Source organism: Nomascus leucogenys, chromosome X (genome assembly GCF_006542625.1).
Source record: "Nomascus leucogenys isolate Asia chromosome X, Asia_NLE_v1, whole genome shotgun sequence".
Classification (NCBI taxonomy): domain Eukaryota; kingdom Metazoa; phylum Chordata; class Mammalia; order Primates; family Hylobatidae; genus Nomascus; species Nomascus leucogenys.
Window position 1 is genome coordinate 47,321,490 of NC_044406.1, and position 24,870 is coordinate 47,346,359.

Below are 24,870 nucleotides of genomic sequence, written 5' to 3' on the forward strand. Positions count from 1 at the left end.
GGCATGGAGCTTGTTGATTTTGTTCAATGCATGCTCTTGCCCAGGAATAGTTTTACCTGCCTTGGGATGGAGCTGGGCAGCTGTTGAGCAGCCGTGTAACCCTGCTATGTGAATTCAGATCAGGAGATGAAAAACAATATGGCTAAAGGGTTGGATGCTTTCTTTCACCTGGTAATTGTTACCCTTGTATTTCTCCTAACCCTACATTTTGGTACCAGGATTTTCCTTCTACTCCATTCCCATTTTTCTTATTATTCAGCTTGGTCTTTTCCTTATTATGTTAGCATAACTCATACTGGAATCAGGACTTCAAAACATTTTTGTATCTGATTACCTCAGGCCCTGTCAGTTTGTGCTGTGGGAGCTGGTATAAGGTCGCCTTACTTACCAAGCAAATTCACTTCATTAACGTACAGAGCATCAAGACTTAACTGTTCTATATAGTGGTAGCGATTATCCATTAATAATAGGAGTGACACTTTGTACTCATGTAGTGCTAAGGGCCTTAGAATATTTTGTAAATTTTTGAGCATATGAAAAGGTGCATTTTAATTGACAGTAGGCATTATTCCTCATTTCATAAGTATAAACTCTGAGAGTTTCTTACTGAAAGACTGTGCTCCAGGCCAAGATGAGCCTCTAATGGAAGTAGAACTACAACTGCCTAAGATACTCTAAACCTTTGCCTCTATCTGAGCTCCTGAGGGTAGGGACTAGGTCTTGTTCATTTTTGCAGCCTCAAAGACTTGTCCTGTGCTAATGCACTGGACATGGGGGAGAAAAACATGGGCTTGGTGTCCACCAGAGCGGCTCCTGCCTCTGCAAGTCAACTCTACTGTTTCCTGGCCATGCGATTCTTGGGCATTTACTCAACCCCTCTGAGTCTTCATTTGGATATTAATATTCCTCTGTAATAATAAGCAAAAAATTCTGATTGTTAGACCATAAGAGGTAGAGGGAATTCTGAAGCCATTCCATTCTGTATTCTTCGTGGGACTGGGAAGGAAAGAGGCAGCCTCCTCCCCTAATTGTGGCCTTCTGAATCTAGACTTGGAATAACTAGAGATTCAAGTGTAACTCTTTCCCTAGCAGCTCTGTCCTGAGCTAGACTTTTATAGTTGGTTTTGGGTTCCATGGAATGCCTTAGAACTGGCCTCCCAAGAGAGCTGGTGCCTCATCCAGAAATATCAGTTAAAATGGAAAAAGTTAACAGGGCTTTAAAATCATCTCATTATAGTCTACCCAGCCCTGCCCCCTGCCCCACTCCCAGAGGCAGGGTTAGGGCTCCTGTGATTTCACCCAACAATACCTGGCAGTGAGGCTGAAGGGCAAGGGCTGAGCCATGTGGTAGCTATTGTGGCAGAGTGTTTGGTGTACTGACGAAGTTCTCACAGAGAAGCCCCTTCTCTCTGTCTTTCTGTCTCTCCCATTTTCCTCCTTTGTGTGCTCTCTCCTCTCACTCTCTCTGTCTCTTTGTCAGACCCATCCACCCACCCAGATGCTTTCTACCTTTTCAAATATAAGGGGATTTCTAGTTGAAAAGATTTTTCTTTTAAATCCCAAACCATATGGACAGAGTATCAACTGTATGTACAGTCCTTACCTGGCAGCTGTGACCCACCTCACCAGAGATCTGTGCTGGAGTGAGAATTGGAATTTAGAGGCATGACTATTTAGAGATAACCAGAGTTACTTGTTGGCAACTTGACGCCGGGGCCCAGAGCTCCATCTCTTCTCAAGTGTCTGGCCTTGACGACTTTTACCAGGTGTTTCAAGATGCACCCCTGGGTTTGTTGGGTAATGGACTGAAACCAAATACAACTGAGTCAAAAATGGATCTTCACCGTCTTCTCTCCCTTCCAGACCATTCCCCTAAATGATGAGGTGACCTTTGCAATAGAGGAGAAGAAGCCTCCTCTTCAGCAAAATACAGCTGCCACTGAGGCTTTTACCTCTACCAAGGGTGGAAATAGAGCAGCTCAGGATTATTCCCCGTAGCAAGGAGATGGATGGCTTCTTGGCTTCTGTGGTTTTCAAGCCATTTATCATTTTGGGGAGGGGGAGTACGAACATCAGTCAAATGTCACATCAGACTCAGTTCTAAGAACTCCCACCTAGCAAGACATCAGGAAGCATGTTCTGTTTGAGGGATCGTATTATCTAGAAAGGAACCAGAGGAATTGGCTTCCCTCCCCCTTTTTCCACAAACATGTCTCTGAGTTTGTGTAGTGGAGAAAATGGTGGATTCGCAAGTATCAAAGGGAAAGAAGAATTTATGGAGGTTTCAGGAAAACACTTTCGCACTGTGAGCTAGGACTTGAAAGTAAGAAGGCTGACTTTTTAACAAACGTAGAAACACTTAAAAGCCAGAATTAGTGCTGCCCTTTAGGGCAGTCACCCTGGAAGGCTGCACACTGATTCCAACAATGTGGCCATAGAAAGTTCTTCTTTGGAATTGCCTTCAAAGCCTTTTGAAAAGAATTTCCTCCAGAGTGGCAAATCTTTGTCCTTTGACCATGGATCAGAGTTTTAACAAGAGCCAATGTCGTTTGGAGAGGAGTGAAGCAGGGGACTCAGGTGGAGAATTGGGACCACTTTTTTTTTATGGAAAGCATAGCATGGCCATGAAATAAGGAGATTTATCTTCTATACGATTCGTAGGCTTTTCCAGATTTTTTTGAAAGGATGGCTAGGATTTGGTAAATGATGCTTCCAGCCATGAGACAGAGGGAGGCCTCCGTGATGGGGGACTTGGGGAGATAACCTTCAGGGGTAACTGTAGTCACTGACTGATTGATTTGTTCTCACTCCTGTAATATTCAGACCTTTCTCTGTCTCTGAACTGCTTCTCCTGCCTCCTCCTCCTCCTCTGACCTATACTATTGTTAGGACTGGAGATCTTCCTTATGTCCTGATTCTCTCCTTACAACCTCATCTAACAAGCATGGTGTATATTAGAGTGCATGTTATAATAACAAATGATGGCATGAAAAGTCACCCTACGTCAGTGGCCCAGGAGGCTACGGGCAGAATTTTGGAGCAGGGAGGAAAACTGAGAGACTCATTCCTCCTGAATATACTCCTGACTAGTAGCACTTCTTTCTTTCCACATCTGACTTTTACATGTTTACTACCTGGAAAATCATGTCTCAGAGTCTCTCATCTGCTTTTTACACTCCTTAAAATTTTCTTCATGTCAAACTGACATATGTTGATAGTCAAAAATTATCAAATCATTCTAAAAAGCTTATTTCTTTTTTTTTTTGTTTTGTTTTGTTTTGAGATGGAGTCTCGCTCTGTCACCCAGGCTGGAGTGCAGTGGCACGATCTCGGCTCACTGCAAGCTCCGCCTCCTGGGTTCACGCCATTCTCCTGCCACAGCCTCTCCGAGTAGCTGGGACTACAGGCGCCTGCCACCATGCCCGGCTAATTTTTTGTATTTTTAGTAGAGACGGGGTTTCACCATGGTCTCAATCTCCTGACCTCATGATCCACCTGCCTCGGCCTCCCAAAGTGCTGGGATTACAAGTGTGAGCCACCGCGCCCGGCCTAAAAAGCTTATTTCAACAACAGCAGTCTCTGGCCACATTCTTCTCCATCCCCCAGACCCATTCACAGGAAGAAGCCTCTTTCAGCACTTCTAGCTTCTTCTGCTATTTAAAATAGCATGTACATATTGAGTGCACTGCATATGATATCATAATTGATCATTTGCAGATACTGTCTGCTAACTTCCTGTTATAGTGACTGAAAATTTAGCTTAATATTGATTTCCATTGCTATTTATTCTTTTGGAATGCTCTTAGGATCTTCTCTTTATTCCTAGTATTCTGGAAGTTCATGATGAGAGAGAGAGAGTGTGTGTGTGTGTGTGTGTGTGCAGCTATATATGGATTCATTGTGCTTAACACCCTATAGGCTCTTCTAGGTTGGAGTCACTGTCCTTTGGTTCTGAGAAATTTTCTATTAATTATTTAATAATTTCTTCTCTATTATGAGAACTCCTGTTGCTAAGATTTTAAGGCCAGGTGTAGTGGTTCACACCTGTAATCCCAGCACTTTGGGAGGCCGAGGCAGGAGGAGACTTGAGCTCAGGAGTTCTTGGCCAGCCTGGCAACATAGTGAAACCCTGTCTCTACAAAAAAATAAAAATAAAAATATTAGCCAGGCATGGTGGTGCGTGCCTGTAGTCTCAGTTACCCAGTAGGCTGAAGCTGGAAGACCACTTGAGCCTGGGAGATCACGGCTACAGTAAGCTATGATCGTGCCACTCACTCCAGCCTGGGCAACAGAGCAAGACCCTGTATGAAAAATAAATAAATAAATAATAAATAGAAAGATTTTAGGTCTCTCGAATTTGGATATTTTCTCTCCCAGATTTTGTTTTTCATTAGGATGCATTCACTAAGGGATTTCCTTAAGTTTATATTCTAGCCCTTCTACTGCATCTTTTACTATCATATTAATATTTTTAATTCCAAGAGCACGTTTTTCATTCAGATATTCCTTTCTTGTAGTCTTCTGTTCTTTTTTCAGGAATGTAATACGTCCTCATATCTCACATCTTTCCCTCTGTTCCCTGAATTGCCTTTGGTTCCTTATTATTTTTTCTGTTGCTGTTTTGGCTTCTGTCTTTAATGTTGGATGCTTTGTTTGGGGGAAGGGGTTTGTTGATTAATGGATTTCACTACCCAGTCAACTCCTGAGCCTTCATTTTATTAAAGAATCCCCAACTGGAATCTGGAGATTTCTCTGGAACCATTCAGAGTATGGAGAGAAGAATCCTATCTTCTCCTGCAGAGATAAGAGGGAGGGTGTGATGGGGGAAAGGGAGAGTTTAAGCATGGCCACTGGTATTCTAGGAATAGAAAAGGGGAAGGAAGGCACCTGACCGCCCCTGATCCTCTGCACTCCATTTTGCCTCCTCTTCCCAAACTGGAGCTTCTTTCATTGAATTTCTCTGGAGAACGAGCCTCTGCTGTCTGCAGGGAGGAGCACAGAATGGAGGAAGATACTTGGCCATTCAGTTGCTCTTGCTTTCTTCAGACTTTTTTTTTTTTTTCTTTTGAGATGGAGTCTCGCTCTGTCACCCAGGCTGGAGTGCAATGGCGCGATCTTGGCTCACTGCAAGCTCCACCTCCCGGGTTCACGCCATTCTCCTGCCTCAGCCTCCCGAGTAGCTGGGACTACAGGCGCCCACCACCACGCCCGGCTAATTTTTTGTATTTTTAGTAGAGACGGGGTTTCACTGTGTTAGCCAGGATGGTCTCGATCTCCTGACCTCGTGATCTGCTTGCCTTGGCCTCCCAAAGTGCTGGGATTACAGGCGTGAGCCACCGCGCCCGGCCCCTGCTGTCTTCAGGCTTTCAAACAATCCGTGTTTTCAGTGCCACACCATATTCCTGCATTTATTGGCACCCAGAGTCTGCAGTCACTCAGTATCCCAGGAATTTTGTGGGCCAAATCGACTGGACTCTGAGTGCCCTCTCCCCACTGACAGGGACATTTAGGGTTCAGCTTCTCTTCCTCAGCTCTGCCAAGTTAGTTACCAATCCTCTGTTTACTTTTCATCTTGAAAAGAGTTTGACGTCTCTTCTCTCCCGTGGTCTTTTTTCCAATTCTCTTTGTCATTGTGGGTTATAACCTATTTTTATTGTTTTTTGGTCATTTTGGTAGGATTTGGGGGAAAAGGGAGAGAAGTACTTGTGATTGATTCACTGTGATTTACTGCAACTCTATCTACTTCCCAAGAGCAAAGAATTCTTCCAAGAAATATGAGCTAGTTTTATTCCTTTTAATTGAAATATCCTTTGTTCTTTTCTCCCTTGTGCCTCTTGGGGGGATTCCCACACACTGAGATCCTCTAAGACAGAACTGAAAAGAAAAACTTGGAGTATTTTACCACATTACCACAACTCTTCCTTTAGGCCTGGCTCTGGGATTTTGGAAAGATGAACTTGTTCAAGCATTTTTTCTCAAAAAACTTTTAGACATTATTTCTGAGCTATGTATACTTTTATTCAGTGGACCTTCCTGAATATCATTTGATTCCTAAATATTCTTCTTGAATGTCCCCCTAAATGGATAAATGGTTCAATGTTTTGAGTCTGACATATGAACTGGGCAGGAAGGAAGACTGGGTGTTATGAGGTAACAGGTAAATATCAGAGTTAGTGGTAACAAAGTCTAATGATAGGACTTCCTGTGGTGACTTCCAGAAATTTTCCAGTATGTTCCAGTGCCATCATCTAGGGCAAATGCAAATTCAGGCATAGGGACTCAGATAAGAGGAACTCCATGAGGACTTTCTAAGGAAGCAACATTTGAAATGGGACTTTCCAGACAAAGGGACTAGAAGTGGAAATGCCTTGCATTTCTGCCAGCAATCTTGGCATGGTCAGGCAATCAGAAGAAGGCTAGTATACCTGAAACATTGTAAACAGAGAGAGTTTTCAAGTGAGGAGATGTAATCAGAGAAGCCACCAGCAGCCAGATTAAGTTGAGTCTTATAAACCCTGATAAGGAGTTTAGCTTGTGTTCTAAGTGGATTGGGAAGCCACTGGAGGATTGCAAGCAAGAAAGTGATTGATCTGATCTGTGTTTTAGAAAGAGCACTGTGGTGGAGGATGGTCTGTAGCAAGGTAAGAGTAGAAGTAGCAATACCAAGACAGGAAGTTATTGCTATAATCCAGATGAGAGACAATAGTGGCTTGGAATTAGGGAGTGGTAAAAGAGATGGAGAGAAATAGATAGACTTGTTATATGCTACAATGGTAGAACCCACAGGACTGCTTAGTGGATTGTATTTGAGGAGTGAAGTCTGATGTGATCCTAGATTTATTTGGTAGTCTTTGACTGGTTCCCAGATTACCAGGATACTATACTTCTGAAACCCCTAGGATTGAGTAAGTGCTTCTTATAATTGATGTAATGGGAATTTACTGACAAATTCTGTACTTTAGGAACAGATAGAGAAACTTACTTTATTGATGATCTCCTCAAGTCTCCCAATTTTATGGCTTTAAATACCTTCTATATGGCTAATGACTCCCATATTTATATCTTCAAATGAACTACTTCCTTGAGCTTCAGACTCTTAGCCCCACTTTCTCACTTTCCATCCAAATGTGGCATATCCAAAACTGAGCTCATGATCTTTCCAACCTGCAGCCCCTGCAGTCTTTCTCATCTCAGTTAGGGCAGCTCCATTGCTCCAGTTATTCAAGCAAAGGCATTGGAGTCATCCTGAATACTCTCTCTTTTTCCCTCTCTCTCTTACATAATATATATAGTCTTTTAGGAATCCTACATTCAAAATATATTCAGAATTGGCCACTTCTCACTGCCTTCCAGTGCCACCGCCCTCATCTAAACTGCCGTTATCTCTCATCTGGATCCCTGCAAGGGACTTCTAACTGTCCTTGCCACTTCTGCCTTGCCCTCTGTGTTCTACTCTGAATATATCAGTCAGAGTGATCTTTTAAAAATATCAGAAGTCCCTTCTTAGTCTGTTCAGATTGCTATAACAATACCGTAAACTAGGTGGCTTATAAACAACAGAAATTCATTGCTCAGAGCTCTCATGGCTGGGATGTCCAAGACCAAGATGACAACAGATTTGGGTCTGATGAGGGCCCACTTCCTGGCTCACAGATGATGCCTTCTCTCTGAATCCCTACAGGATTACATGGCAGAAGGGGCAAGAGTGTTCTCTGGGGTCTCTTTAATTAATATAAGGGCACTAATCTCATCATGAGGGCAGAACCCTCACTATCTAATCACCTTTCCTAAAGCCCCAACTCCTAATATCATCACATTGATGAGGTCTCAATATATGAATTTTGAGGGGACACAAACATTCAGAACATTGAAGGTCTCATAACCTTTCTGTATAATATGCTCTAGTGGCTCTTAGTTTTCCTCAGCATAAAAGCCAAAGGTCCTACATGATCTCATTCTTTGACCTTAGCTCCTATTCAGGATATTAGGAAATACTTTCTTTCAAGGCTCTGTGCTAAAAAAAAAAGTTTATTATGAGACATCTTTAATTGAGTTTTCATTCTTCCCCCAAAACATACACAAATAAAAGAAATAATGGTCCCACATTTTGGCTATAAATATTTCCATAAACAGAGTATGTCCTTTAAAGGAGTTGAAATGACTACTGAGCCATAATTTAAAGGGTAAACAGTGGGTAGGGGGCAGCTTATTGGAATTGTATCTTAGAATCCTTGGCCAAAGAAAATGTACACAAAAGAATTACAGAATTCCCCTTTCCCCTCTTCTGGTCACTTTGTTTATTCCATTTTGTTTAGATTGATGAGGCTATGTGACTTCAGCTTGTAACATTTAATTTATTGATGCTAATTTTTATTAGTTTATAAATATAAGCTATTAATTTTTTAGTACTTTGAGAAGAAAAGAGAAAAATCTTTGGACTGATTAGGAGTATATTTTAAGGGCAGGAGCCTGGAATATGGTGCCTGGAACAATGTCTAGTGACCACTTTGTATTTTCCTTCAAAAACTGGTGTTACATGATAATTAGCCTTAAAAACTGGCAGAATGTGATCAAATTTAGGATAGGTGGCATTGAGGCATTACACTAAGAAGTATTTTGTGTTTAGGTCATTGTAGCAATTGTGTTGAAATTACTGTATCTTCATGGCCAAATCTCTATTATGGTTAAGGAAGAATTTTAGCTAATATCCATAATTAGGAAATAGTGGTCAAAGAGATTCATTATTTTTGACCTATATTTTTATGGTACAGAATAATCATTTATTAATTTTTGTTCAAAATGAAAATGGGCTGAAGTTTTTCTCATTATAAACTTAAAACAATTCAGATGATACACAAAAGTCTAAAGAAAAATAAAAAATCAGAATCTCTCTTCCCAGAGATATCTATTCTTAATATGTAAGTCTACTGCTACCATACTTTTTCTGTTTTTTAATATAAATATAAACCTAAAGTGGGATCATAACTCTACATACTGTTTTACAGCCTCCTTTCTACTTAACAGTGTATCGAGAACATTTATATGATAGCAAATTTGGATCTAAATAACCCCTTTTAATGGCTACATAATAAATGATAAAGATGTCTTTTATTTTTTCAAAAAAATATTGGTAGACAAATGAATCTAGCTTGCCTTAAAGATTTAAAAGGTATGCAATTTAAGAAATATAAGGACATTCTATTTTGCTGACATGTAATATCAACCATTAAAAGGACCTTTAAATATTTTTAACAAAATATCACTATGGTCTTAGTTACTGAATGAGCAAATTTGCTTCTGTGGCAACTACAACAAGTATTTATTGAACACTTACTAAGTGCCAGCACTGATCTTGTTGTTGGGGATATCTTGATGAATTAGATAGGCAAGATCCCTGCTCAAAGAATTTACATTCTGGAGGGTCGGAAGCAATAAGAAATTGTAAGAAATAAGAAAAATATCAGATATTGAAGCATATATGATATTATGTTTTCATGATAAAATTGAAACGGACATTTTGGTCTTGAATTCTGCAGATTGAGTTAAATTATATACTGTAATTATATTTTCAGGTTTGAAGACAGTGAAAAACAAATAGATTATAAGTCATTTTTCTCTGCCCTGAACTGGAGAAAGAATCCAGTGCCTGAATTGCAACCAGCATCATACCTTAAAGAGGTAAAATAAATACCTATTTTAAAAACCATCTGTGGTTACTTCCCTTGCATGTTTAATATCCTTTATTTTTAAATTATTTTTCATGGTAAAATATTAACATCAGAGCTTTTGGAAAGAGTGCTTATGTGTTTCTGGGTATTTGTGTTAAAGGCTAATTTACTTTCCATGCTGAGCAAACATCTGCTCTGTAAAAGCATGACTTTTCTTATGCAGCTGAATTTTTTTTAACCTCGGTTGCGTCCAATTATATGGAAAATAGGATAATAGGTTGCAGTTATAAATAGATATAAACACTGTTATCAAGGGATTCTGGTAACATCATCATAAGCCACAAGAGCAAATCTCAAATGGTGCCTATGGCAAGAATCCCTAGGGTATCCGTGGCTGTGCACACAGGTTTGCCATGGGTGAAACAATAGAGTATGGGGATGCACATTTCACAGTGAAGCCAAATTTAAAATCGAAATTCTGTAGAAAAATGCTTGGTTAGGGAAAACAAAGTTCACATGATCAGATGGTGCTCTCAGCATTGTGGAATTGTCTGAATTCTCTAAGATCTCTTTGGACCAATTGTCTTTAAGAAGTGGGTGGGTGGGTGGTGGTTTGTTTGTATTTTAACATGCTCCAGAAATTGATTTTCTTGGGAAAGTCCCTTGATAAAGCAAATGTCATGTGGTTGATACTCCCAGAAAGGAGGCATTTATTTCTCCTGGTCTCTGCTGACCAGCTCATTCTGGCTGGAGCTGGTCTAGTGCCCCTGGGAGTTCCCTCAGGCATGCAGCTACACCAAGGGCAGCCATAGAACTTCCAGATGGTTGGGGGAAAGTAGTAGCCTTTGGAGTCAAACAGAGCTGGGTTTGAATTTTGGCCCTGCCACCTACTTAGCTGAATGACTTAGGGTCAGTTAAGTTACTTATCTTGTTCATTTATGAATGTAATCCCCAGATAAATCGGGATTAAGTATCGACTCTCATCAGGTTCTCTGCTCTAGGCTGGGGTCCAGAGACAAAAATTGTCACTGCTACCTTTGAGAGGCCCATTACTGATGGGGGAATTGGTATGCTCATGATTGGAGTGTGGCTTGATACAGCCTGCATGGGATTCTATGGGATGAGGTGGTAGCTGCTTCTAAACAGACTGGGGGAAACAGGAAGTATTTTCAGGGGAGGTGACATTTGAAATTTCAATGATGAGTAGTAAGAGTTAGCAAGGTAGGAAAGTGACATGGTCTGGAAAAGGCATTTCCAACAGAATTCTCTGGACATGGGACAGCATGGTACTTGTACAGAACCAGGAGGAATTGGTGTGGCCAGAGTGAAGGCACAGAGGGAAGAGGTGAAAAGGATGAAGCTGGAGATAGCTGTAAGGGTGACATTTGAATATTGTCCTATGAGGTCTGGAGACCACTGACTAACTTCAAGGAAGACAGCAACATGATCAAGAGTGCCTTTTACAGGGAACTTGCTTTGGCTGGATGGTGGGTAGACTGGAGATGGAGTCTCACTGTCACCCAGGCTGGAGTGCAGTGGTGCAGTCTCAGCTCACCACAACCTCCACCTCCCAGGTTCAAGTGATTCTCCTGCCTCAGCCTCCCGAATAGCTGGGATTACAGGTGTGCGCCACCACACCTGGCTAATTTTTGTATTTTTAGTAGAGACAAGGTTTCACCATGTTGGCCAGGCTGGTCTCGAACTCCCAGCCTCAAGTGATCCACCTGCCTTGGCCTCCCAAAGTGCTGAGATTACAGATGTGAGCCACCACGCCTGGCCATGGAGGCTCTTGTTCTGTTGTCCCCATACATAACAGCAAACACTTAAAGCATTTACTGTGTGCCAGCTACTGTTCTAAGATCTCAAAATCACCTAGCTTATTTAATCCTCTTAGGAATCTTAAGTGTATTTATTATTCCCAGTTCAGAGATGAGGAAGTTAGAGAAACAGCAATGTAAGGCAGAGTCAGAATTTTAACTCAGGTCTCTTGCTGCAAAGAATAAAAAAGAAAACTGTCCTTTAAATATAATTACTTTTGAAGACATTGGATTGGATTAACCCAAATCTGAAATACTATCACAAAAAAAAATCAATACTGTCATTTGCCCTGATAAGCCTTTCATTTTTATCCATGTGAATATTTAATTTTTACATACAAATAGAAACATGGTAGATGGGATTTGTATTCTTCTACCTTTTCGTTGAATGCTCTAGTAGTCTATATTGACTATGTCCCTGTGTCCCTTTAGGACTGCTCTCCAGAGCCCTCTACCGTGCTCTGACCCTGCCCAGGCCAGTCCTTGGCAGCTGACCTTTGTAGGCCACATCAGTGGGTCCCCTAGGCCTCCAGTTGGGTTGATCAGTGGGATGCACCAGCAGGAGAGTAGAGAGTGAAAGGAGAGAGAAATCTTCTTCCTCCCTGCCAGTCACAGCAGATTGACGGCCTCCTCTTTCCAAAGTCCACAGCACTTGTCTAGAGGCTCTTTGCATATGGCTGGTCACTCCAGGCTCTGGTAACCAGCCTCTTGTGCCCCTTCAGCCTCAGGTGGTAGTAATGGCTCCCTGCTATTATAAACCCAGGGGACTAGCCACTGTTGGTTTTCCTAAACACTTCCCACAACTTTGTAACTAGTCACTTTATTAAACTCTTCTTGATTTCCAGTTTGTATATGTCTGCCATTTCCCATGAGCCCCTGAATAATATACAGGACATACCTATTTTTGCTATAAATCTTTGTCATTGTTTTCCTTACTTTCTACTTTTCTCTTTCCTCTTCCATTCCACTCAATCCACCACCCAAATGTTTACCTCTGTGTCGGGGATTTTATCATTTCATCATGTATTGTACGAAAATAAGATCATACCACATGCACTTTTCTGGAGTGTGCTTTTCTTTCTTAATCATGGAAAATTTCCCTAGTTTAATGTGTATAGACCTAAGCCATTCTTAATAGCTGTAGTATGAATATATAATAATTTATTAATCTCTTTTTTTTTTTTTTGAGATGAAGTCTCACTCTGGTGCCCAAGCTGGTGTGCAGTGGTGTGATCTTGGCTCACTGCAAGTTTCACCTCCGAGGTTCAAGTGATTCTCCTGCCTCAGCTTCCCAAGTAACTGGGACTATAGGCACACGCCACCATGCCTGGCTGATTTTTTTGTATTTTTAGTAGAGACAGGTTTTCACCATGTTGGCCACGCTGGTCTTGAATTCCTGACTTTGTGATCTGCCCGCCTTGGCCTCCCAAAGTGCTGGGATTACAGGCATGAGCCACTGCGCCTGGCCCTACTAATCTGCTCTTTATTGACAGGCATTCAGGTTGTTTTTACATATTTTGCCTCTGAAAACATATTTTACTACTTTAATTTTTATTTTCCTGATGACTATTGAGTTTGAATGAGATCCAGTCATCTTTTTGTACTACAACCTACAGTAAGAAAGATATTTTTTTCATAAGAACACAGCATGCACATATATAACGGAACAAAAGTTTCACGGATTAATACTATTCTGACTATATGTGGTGCAGTATGATACATTCTTTTCTTTTTTCATTTCTCTCTTCTTTTCTTCTCCTTTTTCTCATTCCCCACCACTTCTTTTTCTCCTCTCTTTTGAATGTTGTTCGTGACCCATTAAATTGATTTCATGACCCACAAAAAGATCACCGTCCACACTAAAAGAGAAGTCATTGCATGGGAAGGCCAAAGATCCACTCTGCCTTTAATCACCCCTCCCCACTTTCATCACTTTTCAACTCTGTCAACTGGGACAGGTATTGAGCCGTGGACCTCAGATGCTTTTGAGAGGCAATGTGGAGCAGAAGGTCTCCAATCACAGGGACCCTAGTTCAAATCCTTAGCTCTATGATCAACTAACTGGGTGACTTTTTTACAAAGTACTCAACCTTTCAGGTTTTCCCATCTCAAAAATGGTGATACGAATAGTTCTTCCATTAGGGTTGTGAGGATTAAGGAAGTCAATATACACAAGTCACTTACCACAATACCTTCCCCATGGTAAGGGCTTAAGTATTAGATGCTATTATTTTTTGTAAAATGGAGATGTCTTACTTTCCTCAAGTCAGGGGGCTGGGCAGTCCCTGCCAAGGTTAAGATGGGAGATTCTATTCTTTAGTGGCAAGAGAATGGTTCTAGGCCAGGAATGTCACATCAGAAACAGCTCGTGCTTCAGCACTAGGTTCTTCTAATTGCGATTCATTTACAGTGGGAACTTTACTCGTACGGCCTCATCAATTCTGCTGATAAAGCCTAGAAATATTTCAGTCTGCAGGAGGCATTCAGAAAGGACTATTCTTTTTCAGCCAATTAGAAAGAAAATACATATAAAATGGTACCTGATCAATTTCACCAATAATGAGAACTTAACTAGATTCCAAAGAGTTCGAAGCACTCTGGTACTGATAAGCTTGTTATTATTTCATAAAGAAGACATAAAATACCTTGGGAATGTTACCAGTGAGTCTATAATCTCATGTGAAAATATTTAGCATGAAGGGGTTGAGCAAAATGTTGAATAGTTTATACAGTAGAATACAGGAGCAAAAAGTATAATATCTACTGACTCATGTAAGTGTGCTCAAATGTTATTAATAATGTTGAATAATGCCCTGAAACACTGCTGGGTCAGAGTTTGTCACAGGTGGGGCTCTCCAGGAAGAAGATGGAGTCTAATGTGCAGGGTGTTTATTTGGGACTGTCCTTGGGATCAACTCCCATGGAAGGTGGGGGAAAAAAAGAAGAGTGGGCAGAGGGAGAAGTCGAACTGCAATAGAAGCCCAAAGATAGCCTTGGCCAACCCATAGGGAGCTCTGGAGTTAGCATGTCTTTTCAGCATTGTCCTGAGTTGGGCCAGAATGGGCTGGCCTTTGTCCCGGTGGTTTGGTTCAAGAAGAGATATGACTTTGTGCAGCGTGGCTCTTTGCAGCCAAGACATGTTTGTAGCTCAGGAAATCCAGGAAGGGGACTCCCAGCAGCTGGGCCACCAAATCCTTCCTCAAGGGGATTCTGGATAGTACATCACAGCTTGGCAACCAACTACTCTTGAAGCCCCTATTGACGGTTCTTGGTATCAACTGAGAGCCTGGCAGTGTGACAGCCTCCTCCCCAGCTGGTTCCCTGGTTATTTCCTGATCTTCTATTCATGGTAGGGAACTGAGAGGAGAGTGGTTATGCCATAAGAGGCCATGGTGGAGTCAGACCAGATGCGTAGGTCCCAAGGGTGGAACGGGGCAGAGAAAACCTCCCTGTTATGACTTTGGGGATTGCCAACTTTTGGGGAGTCTTCCATAGCCAGCCAGTCCTATGTAGGGCTTCAGAGTAAGATCCATCAGGTTGTGAAGGCACCCCAGCCCTGAGTGTGAAGTGATGAGACCAGAGGTCTTTTGAGAAGAAGGAATGACAGGCTGTGCTCCCGTGTGGAAGCAAAGCTTAGATGGAGGCCCCAGGGTTGGGAAGCTGCACCCTTCCTCCAGTATATGAGCCAGACAGGCTGGCTCGGGTTAAAGTTTCAGAGGTGTTATGAAGAGCTCTGTAGAAGTTACCAGGACAGGCCACCACCTGGAACCTGGATATTTTTACTCCTGGGCTGCATATTGTCATCAGCAGGATCTCATTTCTGGACTGGGAATCTTACTGATAAATAAAAAAAACTTATTGGCTGATGAAAGCTGAGTAGGCTTCAGTACTAGATTCAACTCTAATTCTGTCTGCATCAGCGTGAATGGATAGGATGGATGTTATGGGTGGAAATTTGGGACACCTTCCCAGTCTAGTGTGACTAACCATCATGGGGTGAGAAGGGAGAGGCCAGAAACTAGGAACAAGACCACAGGCTTCAGCCAACCACAGGCTGAGTAGGGGTGTGGTCTGGTCCACAAGACTTGAGATTGGAAGGGAGTTCTAGCAGGGCATCCCTCCAAAACAGTGAGCATAGTGATGGGGAATCTTGAAGTTAGCACCATTCAGCAATCAGAGGGAGCCACTCAGCAGGCTCAGACCAAGCTTTCACCCTGCCAAGGGGACAGAGCTGGCTAAGTCCCTATACCCGTGAGGTTACAGCTGGAAATACACAGCATGCTCAAAGGGATCCTGGAGATGGATTTGTTAAAGGGACTGTTGACAGGGTGGGTAGGGTTAAGGGAACCAAGCAGTGGCGGGGCGGGGAAGGGGGGTGGAGCACTCAGGGACTGGCAATAACGGGAGAAGCAGGGAGGGACTGGGGGACTGGTGTTATTGGAGCCCAGCAGAGGAGCTGGAACTATAGCAGCAGGTAGAGTAGTGTAGCCACTATAGCCACTCCCAAACCATGGCCTGGCAGGGAGGGAACAGGGTGAAGGGAAGTGAAATCCATACTCTGACCTCTTGCTTCTCCTGTTTTCTGATCTCCTGATGCTGCTTCACATTGGCTGAACCCATCCAGAAGCCAGAGAGCAAGGAAGCTTGAGGAGTGATGCAATCCACAGAGTCAGTCTCCCAGGGCAGAAAACAGAGTGAAAAGGGCAAAGAATGGATCTTGAGGGGCAAACGGAGACTGACCCAGCACAATCTATTTGTTACCAGAAAAAGCCTTGAGCTCAGAAAAAGCCCCACAGCCAGGATAAAAGCCAGGTCTACACTAACTGCTTCTGGGGCTTGGTCTGCTGGATTTGAGGACCAGTTTCCTGGACTCAGAGGTGGCTCCCCTACATGTGCTACTTAGGTGGCTTCAGCTAGTAAGAATAGGGCTCAACAACAAACAAGGAGAATTTAAAGAGTACTATAGTGTAGCTAGTCTAGCTTTGATTAGTCCTACTGTCCTTTGGTGACAGGTTTTTCCTACATGGTTGGATGTAAGCTGTCATCCATTATGACTGTTGTCTATGGCCTGTAGCCAATGGCCTGTAGCCTGGATTCTCATTGGACTCCCTTAGTTATCCCTCTGCCTGGCCCCTCAGCAGCCCATGGTGAACCATGGGGCTGTAATTTAACTCTCACTCCATTATGTGACTATCTATGGTCTCAGCATGTTGCCCTGGCACTGTCATGGCCTGGAGACCCCATTTCCATTCTATTGTGTTTGCTCACAGATGGTAGCTGTAAAACTGGCAGAATAGGTCCCACTGTTTAGAGCCTGTCTGGTTAATCTCAGAAGTCACGTTTTAAAAAATAACACTAAATCGGTTCTCATATAAACTTTATAACTTACACTGTGTGACTGGCGTCTTATCTTTTGACATTTCTGAGAAAAATTGGATGTGGCTTCATTTTATGAACATCGTAACTGCAGAAGCATTAGCAGTCAGCTCTAAAGCAGTCTCTTTCACAATAGGATGATATAAGGCCTCGGCATCAGGAAGTAGGGGGCAGTTGGGTACACCTTGGAGAACATCTTTGGACACCCGCCTTGTTGAGACTCTTTTTGGTATTTAGAGCATGGAATAACCTGTGACATTTTGTTGTCCCAACAATCTTGCAAGATTTAGTATTATCCCCAATTTATAGATAGGAAGCTGAGGCTCAGAGATATTCCTAATGGTCAGGATTATATAGTCAGGGGCTGGTGCCAATTTTTTAAATAAGTAAAGTTATTTCTAATATTTGTGGTTGAATGTAATAGTCAAAATAAAAGGTTGTTAACCATTCCTCTTAGACTTAAAAAATAACTGGCAAACACATACTGGTGACCTAACACAGAGCAATAACCTAGTAGGAAATGATACTCCTGGAATCCACTTTCATCTACAGCATCGGGTTATGTCCACGTGAATTGTACACGTAAGCCTATCATTGAAGCTCAAAAATCCACATCTCCCTGAAAACTTTACTTGCCCTGCATTGCACTTCCAAGGAAAGGTTTTGTTTAGAAACTACACCTCTTTTAGCTACAACTCACACATAGATGACAACTCTGTTGAAGATTTGTCTAGGGAAAGGGGAGACAATCATGAAATATTGGCATTGCTGTAAAGTCAGAAATGTATAGAAATATAAGCTAATCTTCTGGCTTTATATATGAGCTTTTCCTTGCTATCAGAACGCTCTTGATTATTTCAAGAAATATTCACAAAATCCTCTTCCCCAAATTTATTTCAGTGTGATTTGCTTAAAATTTAATTGCTTTTATGATTTTGTCAAACTAATTAGATTGCTAAAGCCATGTTAACTTTATTCGAAGGGAGAAAATCTGAGAAAACCACAATTTTAATACTGTACACACCACTGGCATTTTCCATAAATGTATAGATATTTCTCATAGAAACATCCTTTTCCTAGTGAGTAGAGGGGAGTGACATGGTGAAATCACTAACATGAGTCTATCTGCCTTGCATTTGGGAGGAATAAAAATAACCTTGTTTCAGTGAAGCATGGAATTTAATTGGCTCCCGATCTTTTCCCCTCATGCATCTGGTGGCCAGTATTACAGTAGAAAATTTTAAACTAGAAGGAGACATAATCCAATTAAATTTCCTTTTAAAAATGTCAAAGCAAATAAATCTAGGGCCCATTAGCTCACACACAGCTTTGCTATTCTCACTGGGCAGCTGCTGTTTACTGGGTGTTCATCCAGTGCCATCTTTGCTTCCCATTTCAAGGGTGTGCAGTTTTACAGATCGGCAGCTACATTTTTTCACCACTGATGAACGAGTAATTTATTGCCAACTGGTTTGACATCTTAAGTGCCTCGAGTGACAGCCAGCTTAGAAGATGTCATAGGGCCTTCTTGGAGACAATGATTCCCAGACATTTTAGAATCATGATTTTTGTATCATTGAATTTCACTCTGCATTTCATAGTTCTTCCTTCTTCCAGAAAACACTATGTGGCATGTATTGTTTATGCTCCAGATTAAATTGAGTTTTCTTCTGAGATTTGGGTGCTGTCTTTTGAGTTATCTGGAAGTGACTTGGAGACTCTGGATCCACCCAGTTTGCCAGGAAGTTGCTTTGTTTCAAGCTGTGCTGTGGCTTTCTTAGACATATTCTTAATTTTGATAAATGCAAAATTGCATAGAATCTACATCTGACTTCCTCTAGAAGCAGACTTGGAGACAAAGATTTAAATGTAAATCATTTTGGGGGGAGGAGTGAAAACACTAGTAAGGGAGTGGGAGAGTGAGAAAGGAAAGGGAAGGAGCTACTAAAGGCATATTAGCAAACCAGTTACAAATGTAGATGATGTAGACGATTGAGGGTTTTGTTTTGTTTTGGGACAGGGTCTCACTCTGTCACCCAGGGTGGAGTGTAGTGGCACAATCGTGGCTCACTGCAGCCTTGAACCCCTGGGCTCAAGCAATCCTCCTACGTCAGCCTCCCAAGCAGCTGGGACTACAGGCCCACACCACCACACCCCGCTATTTTTTTTTTCTTTTGTAGAGACAGGGTCTCACTATGTTGACCAGGCTGGTTCAGAAGTCCTGGCTTTAAGTGATCTCCCACCTCAGCCACCCCAAATGGTGGAATTGCAGGTATGAGTCCCCACACCTGACCTAATGATTAGAGCTTAATGCAACTGGGAAACACTGACACTTCAGAGTCATCCCACCCAAAGTGCAAGGGAGCTGCGGTATTCACCCATCAACTCCCATCAGTCACTGCTTGAGGGCTGCTCTTGAAGTGGAGGAAAGGAAATAATTCCCTGGCACTTGTGGCTTGCCACAGGGACAGCCAAAGCAAGCCTCGGAGGCCAAAGAGAAGCCCAAGGGCAAAGGAATGCAGGTGCTGGCAGTTGGAAGTCAGGTTGGTATGCTCCAGAGTGGAAAGGATGAGGGGATAGGAAGGGGTGCTGGCAGAGCCCACTACACGTAGACAGTTAAGATCCCAAATTCCAAACCTTTATTGCCAGGGGAATCTGTTTTACAGAGACACAAGTAAGCTTGTTCTCACGTGGAATGGGTGGGATCAACTTCTGTGGATGACTCCTCCTGTTGTAAAAGTACAACGCAATAATTCCCACTTAAAATTGATATGCACTGATGGGAAAGCCATATGATACCAGTTTTCTTTGCATTGCGTAGTGTAGGATTAATAAAAAGTCAATGAAGACAGTATTTTAACTCACTGCCCAGATTTTCATAAAGATTCTATAATATTTGGAACATTTGCAGATTTATTAGAAAGCACAATTAGGCAGTGGTAATATGTGAATTTCTTATGTTGCCAAAAATGTCTTCATTTTACCAAGGGGCTGGCCATGAGATTCCTTAAGTAGATCCAATTATAGACAAAATTATGAAGAAAGTGCCTTTCCCTCTACTTTGACGCCCCTCGCCCCATCCCGAGCCTTGAAACCTCCCCTGTTCCCTAACCTTCCTTTGGTCCCAAAGTTGATTCTATTAGTCCATTTTAAGCCAATAGGTGTGATAATCTCCCTGAAATTGGGGTTGGCAATAGATGGACCCACAGCACTGCTAATGTGCTTGTGGCATTTATGAATTATTTGGACAGAAAGTCACTCCCACTTGGAACCTAAGGAAGAGTGTCAAAGGAAAAATAATCAAGGGAAGTGGTATTGATTCGAAAGAAAGAGCACAATGGGGCCGGCGTAGTCAGGAGAGCTTTGTGAGAGCCATGGGGTTTAAAGTGGTCAGGATTTTAAGAAATGGACTACTGTTATCTTTTCATCTTAAATTATCCTTAATTCCAAATCTCATGAATATTTACTTGAGTTTCATTGTGCCCAAGTTGCTAACAAATTTGATCTCATCTCCAAATTCTTGAGTTTTCATGATTGCATTGTAAGTTCTATTATTTTCTCTTTGTTGTCAGCATTTAAATCACAATTCCTTGCTCAAAAAATACAAAAACAAAACCACTTTTGCTAACTCATAAGCTATGAGGCAGAATCTTCTAGTCCTGACCTGTTTCATAAGAGGATCCAGTCCCCGAATAATTTCATCATATTTATATGAGTTACATAATGCATTATTTGTGTTGAAAACTTTTCTTTAAAAGACCTATTAGAGGATGGTGATTTTTGAAGGCATATATTTGTACTATTTCTCTATAATGGGGTTAAATTTACAAACATCGCTTAAGAGCAAATATTGCTGTAAGTTTTGTAATGAAATCTTTGAGGACATGTTAAATAGTGGAGTTGAATGACTATTGATCTTAGCCTTCATTGATTAAAATATATGGTTGTGTGTGTGTGTGTGTGTGTGTGTGTGTAATGGTTTACTACTTTTTCGTGTAAGTGGTAAAGTAGGAACTTTGTTTTACCAAGTTCCATGTGGTGTGAGTTGCACAAAACACCCCTTAGGAGTGGGTTTAGCCATCAGCCATCTGAAGGTCATTTCCCTCTTCATACTGCCAGTTGGTGGTTTGGGCTCAACTTCTGAGAGGCAGCATCCTTGAGAGAGAAGAGTAGTGTCACTTCAAGAACTGCCTTGTTTTCTACTTAACTTTTCTTGTTGAAAGTGTGAGGACCAAATGTAGCTATGTAGGATGAAAGCCAGCTGCTTCTGAATAGATCTTTCTCAGCTCTGGAGGGTAGCCCGGCAGATGAGCATAGTTCTGCAGCTCCACTGCCCAGGTTATTATAATCCAGGCTTCTCCACTGACTGGAGGTTTGACTTGAGACAATCTATTTAATCCTTCTGTGTCTCAGTTTCTTTTTCTGTAAATAGATTATCATCATAATATGTATCTCTTAAGGGGTTTCTGTGATGATTAGATAACTTAATACATGTAAAAACACTTAAAAGAGTATCAGCCATGTACTAATATCCAATAAATTTATTGTTATTCCTATTACTACTAGGTAATTACAAGATTCCTACCTATAACCCTGCACAAATCTGCAACTGGTTTATCATGATCATAAATCATCTCTTAAATTAAGGTTCTACACCTGAATTAGAGATGCTGGTACTTAGTTCTCTTCTGATTCTATGACAATGTTATCAGTTGTCAGTTTTACATATCACTCATATTCCAGTGACTTCTATATCTTTGCACAGTTCTGGATTCTAGCTCTGTGCTATATAGAACCATATTTACAGATGTTTACCAGAATCTTCACCTCGATGTCCCATGGGCTCTTGAAAGAAAAAATGCCCACAGTTGAACTTAGAATTTCCCTGAGCCTTGTTTTCCTACTAAAAAATGTTTTTAAACTTTTCCTGCTTTCCTTATGATATTACACTGGGTTGAATATTGTCCCCTCCAAAACTCACGTCTACCCTAAACCTCAGAATGTGACCTTATTTGGAAATAATCTTTGCAGATATAATTAATTAAAATGAAGTTATGCTGGATTAGAGTGGACCCTAAATGTAGTGATTGGTGACTTTATGAGAAAGCCGCATGAAGACATATGGGTATACACAGAGAACACCATGTGAAGTTGGAGGCAGACGTTGGAGTGATGTGCTTACAAGCCAAGGAATGACTGCCAGCCACCACCAGAAGCCAGGAGAGAGGCATGGAATAAATTCTCCCTTAGAGCCTCCAGAAAGATCCAATGCTGCCAACACCTTGGTTTTGGACTTCTGGCCTTCTGAACTGTGAAAGAATAAGTTTCTGTTGCTTTAAGCCACTTACTTTGTGGTACTTTGTTACGGCAGCCCCAGGAAACTAATAACAGACACTATCAACTATTACTAAATTTAGAATTCTTAGAAACATCCTTACCTGTATTAGTTTCCTAGTGATGCCCTCACAAAGTACCACAGACTGAGTTGCTTAAAAGAACAGAAATGTATTCTTCCACAGTTCTGGAGGCTAGCAGTCCAAAACCTAGGTGTCAGCAGGGCAATGCTTTCTCTGAAACCTGTGTGGGAATCCTTCCCTGCCTCTTCCTAGACTCTGATGGTTTCCTGGCAATCTTTGGCGTTCCTTGGTTTGCAGCTGCAAAACTCTTATCTCTGCCTCTATGGTCACCTGGTGTTCCCCCTATGTGTCTCTGTCTTTACCTGGCTGTCTTTTTATAGGGAGGCCAGTCATATTGGATTAGAGGCCCACCCTACTCCAGTATGATCTCATTTTTCTCATCTTAATTTACCTAATTACATCTGCAAAAACCCTATTTCCAAACAAGGTCACATTCTGAGGTACTAGGGATTAGGACTTCACATACCTCTTTTGCATGAGAACACAACTCAAGCCATAGCACTACACCTTTCTTTTGTCACCATTTCAAGTTGATCTGCTTCTAGCTATTTCATGTTCTCCTGCAGCAGTATCTCTCAGAGGTAGCTCCTGTCCTCCATGCCCGTTTCAGCCGCCCTGGTTATGGCACAGTCACTTTTCTGCGGTGTTATAGTACTCACCTCCAGATTGATTTTCTTACTTCATTTCATTCTCTGTACATCCAGCAAGTTAGCTAATCAGTTTCTAATCAGATTTCTGTCATTTCCCTGGCCAAGACCTACCAGTGACTTCCCCTAATCACAGCCTCAAGTATAAACTAGCACAGAAGGCCAGAAGTTTGGCCCCAGCTTCTCCTTCTAACCATCTCTCTTGCCACTTTGCACCATGTGCCACAAACCACACTGGGCTACTCACCCTTTGTTGAAAATAGATTTTAGATCTCCAGGCCTTTGCCTACGCTGGTCCCTATGCCTGGAACACCCTTCACAACTCTAAACCCTCTGCTGAACTGTTTTTCATCTCATAAAGTGCAACTGAAACACCACTTATTCAACTTGCTTCCAAAATTCCATCACATCAAATTATTGAGCCTTTACCTATGTTTCTGTGACACCTTGTGATTCTGGATACTAATGTAACACTAGTAAAGATATAGAACCTCTTATATACAACAGTTAACCTTGACAGTCATATTTTAACCTTGATAGTAGAAATGTAAGCAACCATATGCATGGACTTTGCCTCCTGTTGATATTAATTAACCATTGAAGCATATGCAAAAAGTTTGTGTGTGTGTATATATACATGTATTTACATATTATATAAGACGTGCATCTGTGTGTGTATATGTATACACACACACACACACACACACACAAATAAAGTGGCTTATCTGCAAGATCATACTGTGAGTGATCCAGTGTTCTTTTCATTGTTTACTGAAGAAACAGTAACCAAGCAGCCAGTATAGCTACCAGTTTGTATTTTAAAAATTGGGTTCTTTAGGCAGCAGTTCACGTCTGTAATTCCAGCACTTTGGAAGGCTGAGGTGAACGGATAACTTGAAGCCGGGAGTTTGAGACCAGACCAGTCCGGCCTATATGGCGAAACCCATCTCTCCTAAAAAATACAAAAATTAGCCAGGCGTGGTGGCATGTGCCTGTAATCCCAGCTACTCGGGAGGCTGAGGCACAAGAATCACTCAAACCCAGGAGTTGGAGGTTGCAGTGAGCAGAGATTGCACCAGTGTACTCTAGCCTGGGCAACAAAGTGAGACCCTGTCTTTAAAAAAATAATAATAAAATAAAAATAAAAATTGGGTTCTTAAGAAAGTATAGGAGGATCTATCACTGTATTCATGCTGCATAACAACTCCTTAAATTTCAGTGGTTCACAACAAGACACATTTCTTTTTCTTGTCTACGGGCATGTAGGTCAGTGAAGCTTGGCTGGATTCAGCTAAGCTTGGCTCTTAGTCCGCAAGTTCAGCCTGGTCTGATCCACCTTGGTCATTCTAAGAACAGCAGCATCCTGGGCCATGTTCTTTTCATGGTGATGGCAGAGGCACAGAAGGCCAAGCCAAATGATGCCAGCACACTAGAGCCTGTGTCCATGATATGTCTGCTAACAGTACGTAGGTCAAAGCCAGTCATGTGGCCAACCCCATATCAAAGGAACAGGAAAATATACCCTTCTTACTCCATGGGAGGTTCTACAGAGTCATATGACAAAGAGTGTGGGCACATAATTCTTATACAGGGAGGGAATGAAGAATCAAGAACAAGTATCCAGTCGACCACAAAGTCCTTATGAACCTAAAGTAGATGGTAGAAATTTTCACTTTGCAAATAAACTGTTTGGTGTTGAATTTTCAAAACTGTACTTCGAAATGTGATTCTAATCATATCCATTTTTGGTTTTTTTCTAGAGATGTGAAGATGTTTGGCTTGGTATGCCATCACCTATTCCTGCAAAATACATTGACTACTGGACCTTTTTGAAGGACGTGTTTGGCTTAGGAAAAACCATGCCAGTTTTGGTCAATTCTCTATGATTTACTTCTCTCATTTTGCCACATTTACTTTAGTAGATATAATTTCATTAAAAACAAAA

At 41.6% G+C, this 24,870-nt stretch overlaps 1 protein-coding gene across 1 annotated transcript in view; it reads left to right on the plus strand.

Annotated features, from left to right (window-relative positions):
- The window catches only part of EFHC2 (EF-hand domain containing 2), a 201,003-nt gene extending 176,192 nt beyond the window's left edge, over positions 1-24,811 (plus strand). The window contains exons 15-16 of the mRNA XM_030806505.1: positions 9,573-9,678; positions 24,686-24,811. Coding sequence (XP_030662365.1) covers positions 9,573-9,678; positions 24,686-24,811 — 232 coding nt within the window. The remainder of the gene's footprint in view (positions 1-9,572; positions 9,679-24,685) is intronic.
- Positions 24,812-24,870: the final 59 nt, after the last annotated feature.